A 16026-nucleotide genomic window follows, 5' to 3' on the forward strand; every position below is an offset into this window, starting at 1 on the left:
GAAAGGTGAAATTCATGGGGGGAAAGTAACGTTTTTAAATAAAATGATTTCTTACTGCCTCTTTAATACCAGAATATGGTAATTTGATAACTGAAGGATGTTTAGGACACTATTTACTTAATATAATTAATTTTCTTATTTTTGTACATTACATTTTTATGCTGCTTTTCAGACAAAACTGTGTCCAAAACAGCTAACATCAGTCAAAATTCGATACAGCTAAGACCACTTACCTGTGAAAGGGTAGTAAATATTGACATAAGCATGTTTTGGTTCTTGTATATTTGCATGCATCTGCAACAAAGAAGTTTGGAAAAAGGGCTTGGTGTGGGAACAAAGTAATAAACATAAGAATAAAAGCTGCATTCTGTTTCATTAATTAACTAGAAAATAAAAACATGTCATCTAGAATTTCAGTTAATTTTATTTTTTTCCAGTATATTAAAGGCAATAAGAAACACTGAGGACAATAAGAAAAACGAGGCCTCTTCACAAAGCACTTACAACTGGTAAACATGTTGAATGCCATTCTTGTTCCTCACTCTGTCATTCTACGCAGTCCAATGTTTTATGAGTCTCATAAGCCGAGCGCCCAGAGTATTTCTTTCAGTGGTAGCAAGCCAAGGGAAAAACAAAACAACCATACATTTCTCAGATAGCCGTGGCCATTTAAGGAGAACTGTACTTACTTCAGGGGAATGATACACATGACAACCTGCTGCAGGAATTGTCTCGTACCACAAGTATTTGTCTGAGAAAGGGACACACTTGCTTCAGGAGCAGAAGGAGGAAAGAGATTCAATGTTGCTTAATTATTATATTTCTTTTCAGGTACATTCAAGTGACACCCCCCTCGAGATCTTGGCTCAACGTTAAACGGGAAGCGGCATAAAAAGAGAAAGCACATCCTGTACGGATGCCTGGACAACAATCTGCCTTTGCAGGTCCAGCTCAGCAACCCTCCATCCATTGCATGGACGGGTGAGAAACCAGCACACACTGAACTGCTCTGTGTTTCGACCACAAGGGAAAAGCTGGCAATTTGGGGGAGTGGCCAGAAGTGTATCAATGTACAATTGAAATCTTTTCCAACTTGTTGTGCAGCGTACCCGTTTTTAGACCTAACTGAACTCTTAGTCATTGAGTACTATATGGAATGCTTCTTATGTTATCTTTACAGTTAACATAATTGATCCACTGCTTAGGAGTGACAAAATAAATGTACGACTAATGTTGGAGTTGTGCTACTCAGCGGGTAACCTGCGTAGGGCAAAACTCAAGAAGGGTTATTGATGTTTGGGTATTTTTTTATTTCAGTCTGATATATTATAGGGCTGGCATTACGTTTTTCCTCCTCATCAAACATGAGTGTGGTGCTTAAGCTTCTTCCCATGTCTCATCAAAGAAGAATAAGAGTTGCTTCTGTGTTCCAAATATTTTTGTTTCCTAAACAAAAACAAACAAACAAAAAAACCAGTTCTGCGTGTCTGAAGTGGCTCCAAGAAGCCACTTATTGATACAGAAGTGACACACTAAAATGTGCATCTCCCTGAGGACCAGCTGCTCAAAGATGTCCTGGATCTTTGCTCCCCTGCTTACTGTAGAAGTTGTAATAATGCTAAGTTCTTCTCAGAAAAGACCTATGTCTAATCTTGCCAAGGTGGCTTTGCGGTGTTCTTCATACTCTTGCTCCTGTGAATGGGTTTCCCTTTCTGCTGAATGCCATCAGAACTTGCTGGTTTTAGCCTGGAGGATGAGCTGTTCAATTCTTTTTCTTCAGCGGTAGCAGGATTTGTCAAGGGGCTCTGTCTATGTGGGGGAAAGTGGGATGGTGAATTGGGCTCAGACTCTTTTTTTGAAAGTACATCCAAGCCACTGGCTTTTATTTCTTCCATCTCGCCCTCTTCACGTTTTGGAAACTGCTGACCAGGCCCTGATCTTGTTCCCTTTTTCCCCTTTAAATTTCGCAGGGTTTCTAAGGCCTGATCCAGTTCAGTTTGTAAAGTTTCCATTTCACTGGCCGCTTTATCCCGTTGTTCCCCGCATGCTTTTAGTGAATGTTCCAAAGACAGGAAGAACTCTTTTCCAAACCTTGACAAGGCCTCTTCACCTTAAGAGAAAATTTAAAGAAAATAGGAAGCTGCTGCAGTAATGGGCTAAGCAACGATAGTCAAGCATATATTTGAGATAAGTTTCTCACATTAAAGCATAATGGCATAAATTGCTTTGAGAGTGTTTGAAATATACGAGTCAAGGTTTAAATATTGCATTTTAGCAACCACAGCTCCACAACAAGGGCGTATTATGAACAAGGGCGTATTATGAACCTAGAAAAACTGAGACTAATCTAAGTGCAAGGCTACACAACACTCGATTGGGTATTACATATCAAAACATCATGGTGATTTGTCATTATCAAACAAAGCCAGGAATTGTCTGTTACATTCGAATGATGCCTCTAGCAAGTGCCAGAAGCCTCTAGCAAGTGGCAAATTTTGATCTTCCACGTCCAACAGGGATCTCAGCACTCCTTACATGGCCTGGCTTTTCACTTTTAAGTACACTGAACCACAGAAAATGTACAACTTCTTTAAGGCAAGTTAAAAATATAGAATATCTTATTAGTATAAATCTGAATTTGACACCCAAACTAAGGAGGCCCTTTTGCTGTGTCTTATTGCCTGAAAATTAAATATGTAAATAAGCTAAATAGAATTCATCTATCCACGTTGGATTATCTGTAAATCTGTAGGCTAGATTTCTGAGTGCAAACCACTTATAGATTACAGCAACACACTTATGAGTGGTTTAAGAAATAATTTGTTTGCAAACAGACAAAGTGAAAACTCCGCATGCGCAGTGGTGCATGTGTATCTAGCAGATGTTTGTTACTTATTTGCTGATAGATATACAGTGAGGGAAAAAAGTATTTGATCCCCTGCTATATTTGCCCATTTGCCCTCTGACGAAGAAATGACCAGTCCATAATTTTAATGGTAGGTTTATTGTAGCTGTGAGAGACAGAATAACAACAGGAAAAACCCCAGAAACCCAGAAGACAAAAGTCAGAGATTGATGTGCATTATAATGAGTGAAATAAGTATTTGATCCCCATCAACCAGCCAGATTAGGGTTAGGGTTCTGCTGTCGACAGAAGCAATCAATCCATCAGATTCCAAACTAGCCACCATGACCAAGACCAAAGAGCTGTCCAAGGATGTCAGGGACAAGACTGTAGACCTGCACAAGGCTGGACTGGGCTACAACACTATTGCCAAGCAGCTTGGTGAGAAGGTGACAACCCTAACCCTAACCCTAACTGTCAACCTCCCTCGGTCTGGGGCTCCATGCAAGATCTCATCTCGTGGAGTTGCAATGATCATGAGAACGGTGATGAAGCAGCCCAGAACTACACGGGGGGAACTTGTCAATGATCTCAGGGCAGCTGGGACCATAGTCACCATGAAAACAGTTGGTAACACACTACGCCGTGAAGGACTGAGATCTTGCAGAGCCCGCAAAGTCCCCTTGCTCAAGACAGAATATGTACAGGCCCGTCTGCAGTTTGCCAATGCACATCTGAATGACCCATAGGAGAACTGGGTGAAAGTGTTGTGGTCAGATGAGACCAAAATCGAGCTCTTTGGCATCAACTCAACTCGCCGTGTTTGGAGGAGGAGGAATGCTGCCTATGACCCCAAGAACACCATCCCCACCGTCAAACATGGAGGGGGACATATTATGCTTTGGGGGTGTTTTTCTGCTAAGGGGACAGGACACCTTCACCGCATCGAAGGGATGATGGACGGGACCATGTATCGTCAAATCTTGGGTGAGCACCTCCTTCCCTCAGCCAGGCCATTGAAAACGGGTCGAGGATGGGTATTCCAGCATGACAATGACCCAAAACACACGGCCAAGGCAACAAAGGAGTGGCTCAAGAAGAAGCACATTAAGGTCCTGGAGTGGCCTAGCCAATCTCCAGACCTTAATCCCATCGAAAAACTGTGGAGGGAGCTGAAGGTTCGAGTAGCTACACATCAGCCTCGAAATCTTACTGACTTGGAGAGGATCTGCAAAGAGGAGTGGGGCAAAATACCTCCTGAGATGTGTGCAAACCTGGTGGCCACCTACAAGAAACGTCTGACCTCTGTAATTGCCAACAAGGGTTTTGCCACCAAGTACTAAGTCATCTTTTGCAAAGGGATCAAATACTTATTTCACTCATTATAATGTACATCAATCTCTGACTTTTGTCTTCTGGGTTTCTGGGGTTTTTCCTGTTGTTATTCTGTCTCTCACAGCTACAATAAACCTACCATTAAAATTATGGACTGGTCATTTCTTCGTCAGAGGGCAAACGGGCAAATTTAGCAGGGGATCAAATACTTTTTCCCCTCACTGTAAGGAAATCCTGTAAACAGCACTTCTGTTAGGGGAAATCTTACATTTATTCAGACCTCAAACGACACTATTTTGTCGGTAACAAAACGTGATTATTCCACCAACCATTTTTTGGATGGTGAATATCACAAGCATCTGTAACATAAAGGTCAAAAAGCAACTCAACTACACGCCCAATTCTGTGAGCTAATTTTCTTTTTTTTTTTACTGGATGAGCACCCATCCACTTTAGAGCTTATGTGTAAGAACAGACATCTGGAAGATGTGAGGCAGCCAGATGTACCTCCATGTTCAACTTCCTTCCTGGATCCCAATTACCCTGCTCTATCATGATGGCTACATCACTCTGAACCCAGTAGGCGTGCTTGAAACTGGCACCTAGTGTGAATGTGAGATACCCAGAAATCTCCTAGGTAGCACTAGTGTTGCAGAAATAGATTAAAATAAAACTATTGTATTGCTTGGAAAACATGGAGGCGCCGGAGGGCTCTGTTGGGGGCCTGGCCACAGCTGCTGCTGTGGAGGGGGGTGAGGAAGTGGCTGGGTGGCCGGGAGAGCCGCTGCCAATGCTGCTGCGGGGGGGGGGGTGAGAGGAAGTGGGCAGCTGGGAGAGCTGCTGCTCCTGGGAGGGGGGAGAGAAGCGAGCAGTAGGGCGAGCCGCCACTGCTGCTGGGGGGGGGGGGGAGGAAGGAGCAGCCAAGAGAGCCGCTGCTGCTCTGGGGGGAGCAGCAGGTGAGTGGCTGGGAGAGTGATATGTGCCAGAAAGAGAGAATAATGACATGGGGGGGAGTGATGGGGGGAGGGCAGAAAGAGAGTGAAAGTGATGAGGTGGGGAGACAGAAAGAGAAAGAGAGAGTGGTGGAGTGGGGGCAAAATGAGAAAGTGACAGGCATGGGGAAGAGACAGAGTAAGAAAAGGGGTGGTGGGAGGGAGAAAGGGTGAGAGACTGAGAGAAGTAAGGGGAGAGGGGAAGAAGCAAAGGTGGGGGGAATGGGATACCTGCTCCCGCATGTTTCTTGCCGGTCCCCACTTGTTAATACCTAATAGCACCAGCTGACAGAGACATGAAATCTACAAACATACATTGTATTTTTTTAGTCTCTGATGAATGTCCCTGTGTTTCACTAGAGCAGAAGGCAAATGTCAAGAGGGATGTCAGTGTTGTACAGTAATTCTTCTTCTGTCTGAGAATATTCTGTTCAGTTCCTGCTTTCAGCATGTTTTGCAAAGGGGGAAAGCATCAATTCAGGCATTGCTTATGCCTATAGATGGAGATGCATTTCATTACATCTTTGCAAAAACAACAACCACCACCTTGATTTCTTTTCTGTATGGTGGCACTATTAGGCATCTTACAGTGCAACCTCCCTCACAGGTGATGTGATGATAAAATGGGCAGGGGGTGGGGTGATCGACATAACCACCCTGGGGTGTTTTAACAGAAAGCGGACAAAAATGCAGAAGACTATAACTTGTCTAGCGTGTCCCAACCAGCTTCATGGCTGAGTGGGGATTTGAATCTGAATTTCCTCAGTCCATGTCCACCCTCTGTACGCTGTATCATACTGGACTCTTCCAGTGACCCATTCGTCTACATTTTTAGCTCTGCTTATGTGTTTTCACAACAACAACAGCTCTAAGCATTTACAACTAGTGTTATACAGCCATGCCAGATACCTGATAGGGCGGAACCCCACTGACACTTCTTTGGATCTAGCCCCACCAGGGGTGGGGGAGCAATCTGCCCTGCTTTAAATTGAGATAGCACTGAATTTCCTTTCCACCATTCAAGTCTAAAATTTGGATTCCCTACACCCAGAATCAGTTTGGTAGTGCACTTTAGTGCTGTTGTGAATTTGTACGTATTCTTAAATTGGGGGAGGTCATGAATGTAGTACATATTTGATTGTTAAATCAAAATGAAATTATTTTCCCTTTTTATTTCCAGGGATTAATAAATATGAATAAAGTCAAAGCCTGGACCAAGCCCTGGCTCTGTAGTTGAGAATTTCAGCTTGCAGTAATAAAATAAAAATGTGCCATCCAACAGGTATATCCGATTCTCACATGTTGCCAAAATGTTGACATTTCCATTTTTTTCTTGGAAAACTATTTTTTCAGATCAAGTGACCGGTGAGTACTTTATGAATGTTTTCTCATGACACGGAAGAATAATCTCAGCCAATTTTGTGGCATTTGGAGACACTTTATACTCTGATTCTAAAAACAGGCACTTCCCTGATGGCGTTCTTAAGTCTGGTATATATAAATAGAAACAATAAATAAATATAGTATAATAGCAGTACACCTTTAGTTTTGCACTTGTAACCATTCTTTTTAGGTTTCCCAAATGCATGGTAAAACCAGTGTCTTTTTTGTAACACTTTCATTGCTTCAAATATTCATCACTACCAAAAGAATTAATCAAATGCATATTATTTATTGCTTTCTGCTTAACTTTGTAAAGTTAAAGCACAACCAGAATCCAAAAGCTACTCTTAGCTTGCAGAAGGGTGGACCACAGAAAAATAAAATAAATTCAGCTACTCTGGCTCAGAGCAAGTGTTCCCAAGAATTAAGGACAGACCAGTGGTATATGGTGCCTAAAAAATTGTTCTCCTCCTCATCTTAAAAAAATATAGAAGGGTTTGAATGCTTTTCTCTGGCTGAAGAGGAGGAAGGGGCTCCTTTTGGCCACTTAAAAGGCTATGATGGATGTGGAGAAACCATTTTTTGGAGGACTCGTTTCCGTCCACATCGGGAGTTTGGAAGCTCCATGGATGTCCCTGGCTTCCTTACTCCCCTGAACCCCTATTTGCTCAGTATTTATGTTGCTACCACCCAATTGTTATAATATTGCCAGCTAGAGGATTGGGACTCCAGCCATCTGCTTGTATGGTGCCACTTAGTTCCTCCTCAGTTCCATTTCCATCTTCTCACTCTCTCTAGTTACCACAGGAACGAACAAGGCACATTTGCACACTTGAGGGTGGAAGTAGCAACCTGCTCCCTCGCCTTACTTCTTTTGGCCTAGTTTGGGTTCAGCAATCAGCCTCCCAGCATTCAAATTACAAAGGTTCAATAAAAGGTTCAATACACATAAGATTTCTGTATGAAACAGAACTGAGCAAACATTTTTTAAAAAGTGAATAAACACAACCCTTCTAATCCTGTTCTAAACATGTCCTTTTATTTTTTGTGCCGCCAAGTCACAGCTGACTTATGGCGACCCCATAGGTTTTTCAAGGCAAGAGACATTTGGAGGTGGTTTGCCATGGTCTGCCTCCACGTCATGACCCTGGTATTCCTTGGAGGTTGCTCATCCAAATACTTACCAGGGCTGACCCTGCTTAGATCTGACAAGATCAAGCTAGCCCGGAGCTATCCAGGGCAAACATCTCCCTAATACATGTTAAAATAAAGACAGGCACTTCATCCTTGGAGATACAAGACCTCAGAAAAGTTACATTAACTCTGAGTTGGGATTTCTCTCATTGTCCTTCAGCATGTTGTCAACCCCCTTGGGGGGTCATCCATCTCTTCCTGTTTTAGGGGAAGGGTTACTCTCTACCCTTGGATCATTTAGACTTGATATTCCTTTGTATGACTCCCTAGCTCAGGTGTGAGCTGGTAGAGCTTTTTGTTCTCCCCGGGCCAGACCTATTTGCATATCCATAGCACTGCATTGTCCTGAGACTGTGAGATTCCTCTGTAGCTTTCCCATTGCTAGCTGCTAGCCTGTAGAAAATCTTGGGGCATGTAAAGAGTTCAACCCAATGACTGAAATTGTAGCATGAAATTCTGGTGTGACATTTCTGTGGGAACTGCTTCAGTGAGGAAGAGGAACTGGGAGAGATTGAGCAGAAAAGCTGGCAGGATCCAACCCAAACCACCACAAGAAACCATCATTTCCCTTCTTCCCCATCTCCAAAAGTGCAAATAACGGAACGCTTACCTTCATGCTGCTGATTCTTTGAAGTTAAAGTTTCAACAGCATATTGGATCTGTTCAGCATTATTTCTAAAAGCAGTGAGAAATTTTTTCAAAGCAGCCTCTGAAGCTTCCATTTTCAGTTTTATGTACAAAGGTAACACATCTGCAAGAAGAAATGGAAAGTGATCACCCATTCCTATCTGTATTTAATAGTCAAAATACACAGAAGATATGAAACATCATTGTAATCTGAATTGCTTACAGCAAAGATGTGTACTGAGTACCTAATCAACCTTTAGAAATTGGATTTTATTTATGATGCTACCTCCAGACATATTTACCTTGTAGTGGTGAACACAGAACCATTGCAACATCATCTTGAAACCTGTGGTAGGCTTGCTTTATCCCAGTGAAGAGAGCATCAGTGTACTTAACTTGCAGGTTATATAAATTTCTATGGAAATGAAGTTCAGCTTGCAAAGCTTGTATCTAAAAAAAGAAAGAAAATACTTTCAGTTCATCTAAATTGCCTCCTCTGTATTCCCTTCCATGTTTCCCTTTGTTGTAATGTTCCTTGAGCCCTGTTTTTCCATGGTCAGCTCAACATTACAAATAGCACGTTTGAACACGAGGAAGGCATCTTCCTTGTTGAAAATGTGCAAGGTGGAGGGGTTTTTGTGTGTGTGTGTGTGTGTGTGTGAAGTGCCGTCAAGTCGCAGCCAACTTATGCCGACCCCTTTTGGGGTTTTCATGGCAAGAAACTAACAGAGGTGGTTTGCCAGTGCCTTCCTCTGCACAGCGACCCTGGACTTCCTTGGTGGTCTCCTATCCAATACTAACCAGGGCTGACCCTGCTTAGCTTCTGAGATCTGACGAGATCAGGCTAGCCTGGGCCATCCAGGTCAGGGCGGAGTTTTTTTTACAGGACTTGAAAAACAACAAGTATATATAGATTGTATTTTCCTTTTGGTAGGTTGGTGTCTGAATCTTTTGGTGAAAATGTTATTCTTGTATAAATCTGTTGTTGTATTTTTTTTCCTATTAAATTGTATGTGGCGTTGCTGTTTTAGCACACTGTAAGGCATCTCCAACCTCAGGGAAAAGTCAGGATATACCGTATTTTTCGCTCCATAAGACGCACTTTTTTCCTCCTCAAAAGTGAGTGGAAATGTCAGTGCGTCTTATGGAGCGAATGCAGCGGTAGCGGGGTGCCGAGCCGGGTCGCTGGGCCGGCTGGGATGCCGCCAGCCAGCTGGGGGGGTGGGAGGCCCCTCCCAGCCCCCCAGCGCAGCGGTAGCGGGGCGCCGAGCCGGGACGCCCAGGGAACCGGCTTGAATGCCGCCAGCCAGCTCCAAGCCGCCCAGTGCAGGGGCAGCGGGGCACCAAGCAGGGCAGCCCCGGGAGCCGGCTCGGCTGCTGCCAGCCAGCTGGGGGGTGGGAGGCACCTCCCAGCCGCCCAGCGCAGCGGCAGTGGGGCGCGGAGTCGGGCAGCCCCGGGAGCCGGCTTGAACGGCGCCAGCCAGCTGGGGAGGTGGGAGGGGCCTCCCACCCCCCCCCAGCTGGCTGGCAGCACCCGAGCCGGCTCCCGGGGCTGCCCGGCTCTGCGCCCCACTGCCACTACGCTGGGTGGCTGGGAGCCCCGGGAGCTGGCTTGAATGCAGCCAGCCAGCTGGGGTGGGTGGGAAACCCCTCCCAGCCGCCCAGCGCAGCGGCAGCGGGGCGCGGAGTCGGGCAGCCCCGGGAGCCGGCTTAAATGGCGCCAGCCAGCTGGGGAGGTGGGAGGGCCTCCCGCCCCCCCAACTGGCTGGCAGCACCCGAGCCGGCTCCCGGGGCTGCCCGGCTCTGCGCCCCATTGCCACTACGCTGGGTGGCTGGGAGTCCCGGGAGCCGGCTTGAATGCAGCCAGCCAGCTGGGGTGGGTGGGAAACCCCTCACAGCCGCCCAGCGCAGCGGCAGCGGGGCGCAGAATCAGGCAGCCCCGGGAGCCGGCTTGAACGGCGTCCCCAGCTTGCTGGCAGCAGCCGAGCCGGCTCCCGGGGCTGCCCGGCTCTGCGCCCCGCCAGCTGGGGAGATGGGAGGGGCCTCCCAGCCACCCAGCGCAGCGGCAGCGCTGGCGCAGAGCCAGGCAGCCCCAGGAGCCGGCTCGGCTGCTGCCAGCCAGCTGGGGACGCCGTTCAAGCCGGCTCCCGGGGCTGCCTGATTCTGCGCCCCGCTGCCGCTGCGCTGGGCGGCTGTGAGGGGTTTCCCACCCACCCCAGCTGGCTGGCTGCGTTCAAGCCGGCTCCCAGGGCTGCCCAGCTCTGCGCCCCTCTGCCGCTGCGCTGGGCAGCTGGGAGGGGTTTCCCACCCACCCCAGCTGGCTGGCTGCATTCAAGCCGGCTCCCGGGACTCCCAGCCACCCAGCGTAGTGGCAGTGGGGCGCAGAGCCGGGCAGCCCCGGGAGCCGGCTCGGGTGCTGCCAGCCAGCTGGGGGGGTGGGAGGCCCTCCCATTTCCCCAGCTGGCTGGCGCCATTTAAGCCGGCTCCCGGGGCTGCCCTGCTTTGCCCCCCCTCTGCCGCTGCGCTGGGCGGCTGGGAGGGGCTTCCCACCCACCCCAGCTGGCTGGCTGCATTCAAGCCTGCTCCCGGGGCTCCCAGCCACCCAGCGTAGTGGCAGCGTGGCGCAGAGCCAGGCAGCCCCGGGAGCCGGCTTGGACACCTCTGTGCTGCCATCCCAGGCAGCGAGGAGTTTAAAGACCCCCCCGCCCGGCTTCCAGGGACTGGAAGCCGGGCAGGGGGATCTTTAAACTCCTCTGTGCTGCCTGGGATTGCAGCGCAGAAGAGTTTAAAGGAACCCCCTCCCGGCTTCCAGGGAGTCCCTGGAAACCCGGCGGGGGGGTCTTTAAACTCCTCTGAGCTGCCTGGGATGGCAGCGCAGAGCACTTTCAAGACCCCCCCGCCGGGCTTCCAGGGACTCCCTGGAAGCCGGGCGGGGGGATCTTTAAACTCCTCTGTGCTGCCTGGGATGGCAGCGCAGAAGAGTTTAAAGACCCCCCCCCGCCCGGCTTCCAGGGAGTCCCTGGAAGCCCGGCGGGGGGGTCTTTAAACTCCTCTGAGCTGCCTGGGATGGCAGCGCAGAGCACTTTCAAGACCCCCCCCCCCGCCGGGCTTCCAGGGAGTCCCTGGAAGCCGGGCGGGGGGATCTTTAAACTCCTCTGTGCTGCCTGGGATGGCAGCGCAGAAGAGTTTAAAGACCCCCCCGGCCGGCTTCCAGGGAGTCCCTGGAAGCCCGGCGGGGGGGTCTTTAAACTCCTCTGAGCTGCCTGGGATGGCAGCGCAGAGCACTTTCAAGACCCCCCCGCTGGGCTTCCAGGGAGTCCCTGGAAGCCGGGCGGGGGGATCTTTAAACTCCTTTGTGCTGCCTGGGATGGCAGCGCAGAAGAGTTTAAAGACCCCCCCGCCCGGCTTCCAGGGAGTCCCTGGAAGCCCGGCGGGGGGGTCTTTAAACTCCTCTGAGCTGCCTGGGATGGCAGCGCAGAGCACTTTCAAGACCCCCCCGCTGGGCTTCCAGGGAGTCCCTGGAAGCCGGGCGGGGGGATCTTTAAACTCCTTTGTGCTGCCTGGGATGGCAGCGCAGAAGAGTTTAAAGACCCCCCTGCCCGGCTTCCAGGGAGTCCCTGGAAGCCCGGCGGGGGGGTCTTTAAACTCCTCTGAGCTGCCTGGGATGGCAGCGCAGAGCACTTTCAAGACCCCCCCGCCGGGCTTCCAGGGAGTCCCTGGAAGCCGGGCGGGGGGATCTTTAAACTCCTCTGTGCTGCCTGGGATGGCAGCGCAGAGGAGTTTAAAGACCCCCGCCGGGCTTCCAGGGAGTCTCTAGAAGCCGGGCGTGGGTGGGGGAGGTCTTGGAAAGTGCTCTGCGCGGCCCTGCCCACCTCCCAGCTGGCTGTCGGCGCGGGGAACGCAAGCTCGCGCCATCCCGACGCACCCTCCATAAGACAAGTTTTAGAGGAGGAAAACAAGATTTTTTCTTGTTTTCCTCCTCTAAAAACTAGGTGCGTCTTATGGAGCGGTGCGTCCTATGGAGCGAAAAATACGGTAAATGTTTAAGTTAGTCATAAAACTATTACCATCAGTAAGAACAAGTTATTTATTACATGTACCTTTCTTCTCTGGAATCCTAGGTAGCATATGTAGGATTGCTTCTGCATCTATCCATTGTTCATGTACTGTACTAAAGTTTTCATCTAACAGAATTTTTAGAAGGGTCTTATATGCCTTGGCTTGGATCCCATAAAAAATCTCCATTGACAGCAGGGATTTCCATCAGCGGAGCAGGACTCCCTTACCTAGATGGCCATCTGTCCGCAATGCTGATTCTGTGAAGTTAGGCAGATCATGACAGGGAGGTCAAGAAAGGTTGCATCAGTGATTGGCTCTTGTCGCCCTTTCTTACATGCCCACTGTGGGGTCAGGAAGCAATTTTCCTCCAGGCCAGATTGGCCAGGGATCCTGGAAGGTTCCCCTCCTCTTCTGGGCATGGAATAGGGGTCACTGGGGGTGTGGGGGGAGGAGGTAGTTGTGAATTTCCTGCATTTTGCAGGGGATTGGACTAGATGACCCTGGTGGTCCCTTCCAACTCTATGATTCTATCTTCCCCTCCTGCTGCAGTCCAAAATGCTTCCCAAAATGATGCTTCTGGGGAACAGGGGACCGCCCCCCCCCCCCGGAACAGCATGAAGGGATAACTGGAGGTCTGCAACAAATAGCAGAAATTGTCTGTTGAATTCAGTCCTTTATATGCCTTCGGGGCAGCATCTTTCCTGTTGATCGCTTTCTGCCATTCTTTTAAAAAAAATTCTTCTACACAGATAGGTAACATCTGAAATAAGAAAGTTAGCTTTGGTGGCATATTCATTTTAATTGCAGAAATTCTTAACTTTTCCTGTCTTTGCAAATCTTCTTTGATACTTGTTCAGACTTTTTGATAGTTGTCCTTAAAAAGTTATACAAAAGATTTAAAAGGTGCCCTTTACAGATTAGTTTACAGTTTTGTAAAACAGGCTTATGTGACTAGAACCTGTTTCCATTCTAAGTAACAATTCTTGCAACAGCACTTAGCAACTCCCCTATTCCATCCTCCAGTTTGTACAGCTGACGGAAGAGAGAGCCAAGAACGACAACAAAAACAGAGTTTCACTTACTTGTAACTGTTGTTCATCTGGTGGATCTTCTATGCAGGCACACACTGGGGGACTGCGCAGGCACAGGCCAGCCACGGATAAGATTTGTCAGCTTCTAGCAAAATCTAAGAGAGTGCTTCCCCTCCCCTTGGGGCATGCAGTCTTCCTGCCCATCAGTCACATGACCCAAGGGGGAGGGAGCACTCTTCCCTCCAGTTCTCCAACCTGCCGCCATGGAACCAACCACTGGTCTAGCGTGGAGGTCCCACAGCGGGGAAGGAGGGAGGGATGTGTGCCTGCACAGAAGATCCACCAGATGAACATTAGTTACAGGTAAGTGAAACTCTTTTTTACATCTACATGGCTTCTATGCAGTCCCACATTGGGAGAGTAGCGAGCTCGCTTACCAGGACAGTGGGTGTGGGACAGTCACCGAAATAAAGACTGCAGTAAGGCACGTCCCATGGCTGCATCTCTCGCTGAGTCCACATCCACAGTGTAGTGTTTCATAAACATGGAGGGCGTGGACCAGGTGGCAGCCTTACAGATGTCCCGGAGATCTATCTTGGAAGAAAAGGCGATGGAAGCCGCATACGCTCTGGTAGAATGTGCTTTAATCATAGGAGGGCATTCTTGGTGAGCAAGATCATAGGCCAATCTGATGGTTGACGTGATCCACCTTGAGAGGGTCTGAGGAGAAGCACGACGACCTTTGCGGTGTCCCCCGAAGCAAACAAAAAGGTTATCGTCCCTACGAAAGTTCTGAGACCTCTTAATGTAAAAAAGGAGGGCTCTTCGGACATTGAGGGAGTGTAACGCTTTATCAGCATCGGAGGATGGGTGAGGGAAAAAAACAGGGAGGTCAATGTCCTGTGTAAGGTGGAAGGCTGATACGACCTTGAGTAGAAAGGAGATCTTTGGCTTCAATACCACCTTATCCGAATGGAACTTGGTATAAGGAGGGGAATGTGACAGCGCTGATAAGTCACTTACCCTCCTTGCCGAGGTAATTGCAACCAAAAAGCCTGCCTTAAACGATAGTAGAGCCATTTCACAGGTGGCTAACAGCTCAAACGGAGGTCTCATGAGCTGTGAAAGGACTAAGGATAGACTCCACTGAGGAACAGGCGGAGTGATGGAAGGATACAAATTAGTGAGACCTCTCAAACTTTTTGGAAAGGGGATGAGAAAAAACTGAGAAGGAGTCAATAACTGGGTGAAAAGCTAAAATTGCGGCTAAGTAAACTTTAATGGATGAATTAGATAAACCATCACCTTTGAGGGCTAGCAGATAATCAAACACAGTAGACAGTGGGCAAGTAATTGGCGAAACATCTCTGACCTTAGCCCAATTAGAAAAATGTCTCCATTTAGCGTCATAGGATCGCCATGTGGAGGACTTCAAGGCATGCAGTAAGACCTTAGCTACTCTGTCAGACCACTGCCCTGGGACTGCACCCTCCAGGCAGCGAGTTGTAGGTCTGGGGGGAAGTGGGAGGGATCCTTCGGAAGAAGGATGTAGTTCCCTTGCGCAAGTGACATGAGCACTGCCAACCACGACCTCCTGGGCCAAAACGGTGACAATGATGGCATCTGTCTTATCGTGGTTCAACTTGGCTAGGACCTTGTGAAGTAGAGGGAATGGGGGAAAGAGATACCATGTACCCCATGACGTAAGGTTACCACAATGAGCCCCCCATCCTGAAAGGGAAGCATCTGTGAACAGGTGCCTCTCAGGGGAAGGACAATGAAAGGGGACGTCTGAGAGGATATTGACATCATGCGCCCACCATTGCAGGGAGGAAATGACGTATCTGGAAATAGATAGGTGTTTGTACTGGGGATCGACATTGAGCCTGAACGCCCGGAGGAACCAGTTTTGGAGCGGGCGCATACGGAGCCGTACAAACTCTACCATGACTGTGGTGGAGGCCATGAGGCCTAACAGCTGTTGTATATGATAGGCTGTCTGAAAATGTTTCTTAGTGAACCTAGCCACCAGTTTTTGAATGGCGTGACCTCTTTGTACAGGGAGGAAGGCCTTGGCTTGCTCAGGATCCAAACGCGCTCCAATGAAAGTCTGTACTTGTGCAGGGACAAGTTTGGACTTGGAAAAATTAACTAAAAGACCCAGATTGTTAAGGACGGAAAGGACTAAATCCACTTGTGTGGCCAACTCCGACTGAGACGGACCCATGACAAACCAATCGTCGAGGTAGGGAAATATTACACAACCCTTCAGGGCAAGGTGAGCTACCACAACTGCAAGGCACTTGGTAAAGGTCCTGGGGGCCGTGGACAACCCGAAAGGCAACACATTGTACTGGTAACATTTACCGTTACATTCAGGTATTGGCAACACTGTGTGAATCGCGATGTGGAAGTAAGCATCATGGAGATCTAACGCTGTGAACCACATATGCCTGTCCAGGAGGGGAAGCACTTCTGGGAGCAAGAGCATATGGAATTTTCTGGTCTTAATAAAAACATTAAGGTCCTGGAGATCCAGGATAGGGTGCTTCCCCCCCTT

At 48.5% G+C, this 16026-nt stretch overlaps 1 protein-coding gene across 1 annotated transcript in view; it reads right to left on the reverse strand.

The window, feature by feature from the left end:
* Nucleotides 1-1646: 1646 nt before the first annotated feature.
* Nucleotides 1647-16026, reverse strand: part of LOC130477006 (uncharacterized) — a 95058-nt gene continuing 80678 nt past the window's right edge. Inside the window, exons 10-12 of the mRNA XM_056849003.1 lie at nt 8679-8826; nt 8360-8500; nt 1647-2110 (exon numbers count right to left, since the gene is read on the reverse strand). Coding sequence (XP_056704981.1) covers nt 1647-2110; nt 8360-8500; nt 8679-8826 — 753 coding nt within the window. The remainder of the gene's footprint in view (nt 2111-8359; nt 8501-8678; nt 8827-16026) is intronic.

This window comes from Euleptes europaea, chromosome 4 (assembly GCF_029931775.1).
Source record: "Euleptes europaea isolate rEulEur1 chromosome 4, rEulEur1.hap1, whole genome shotgun sequence".
Taxonomy (NCBI): Eukaryota; Metazoa; Chordata; class Lepidosauria; order Squamata; family Sphaerodactylidae; genus Euleptes; species Euleptes europaea.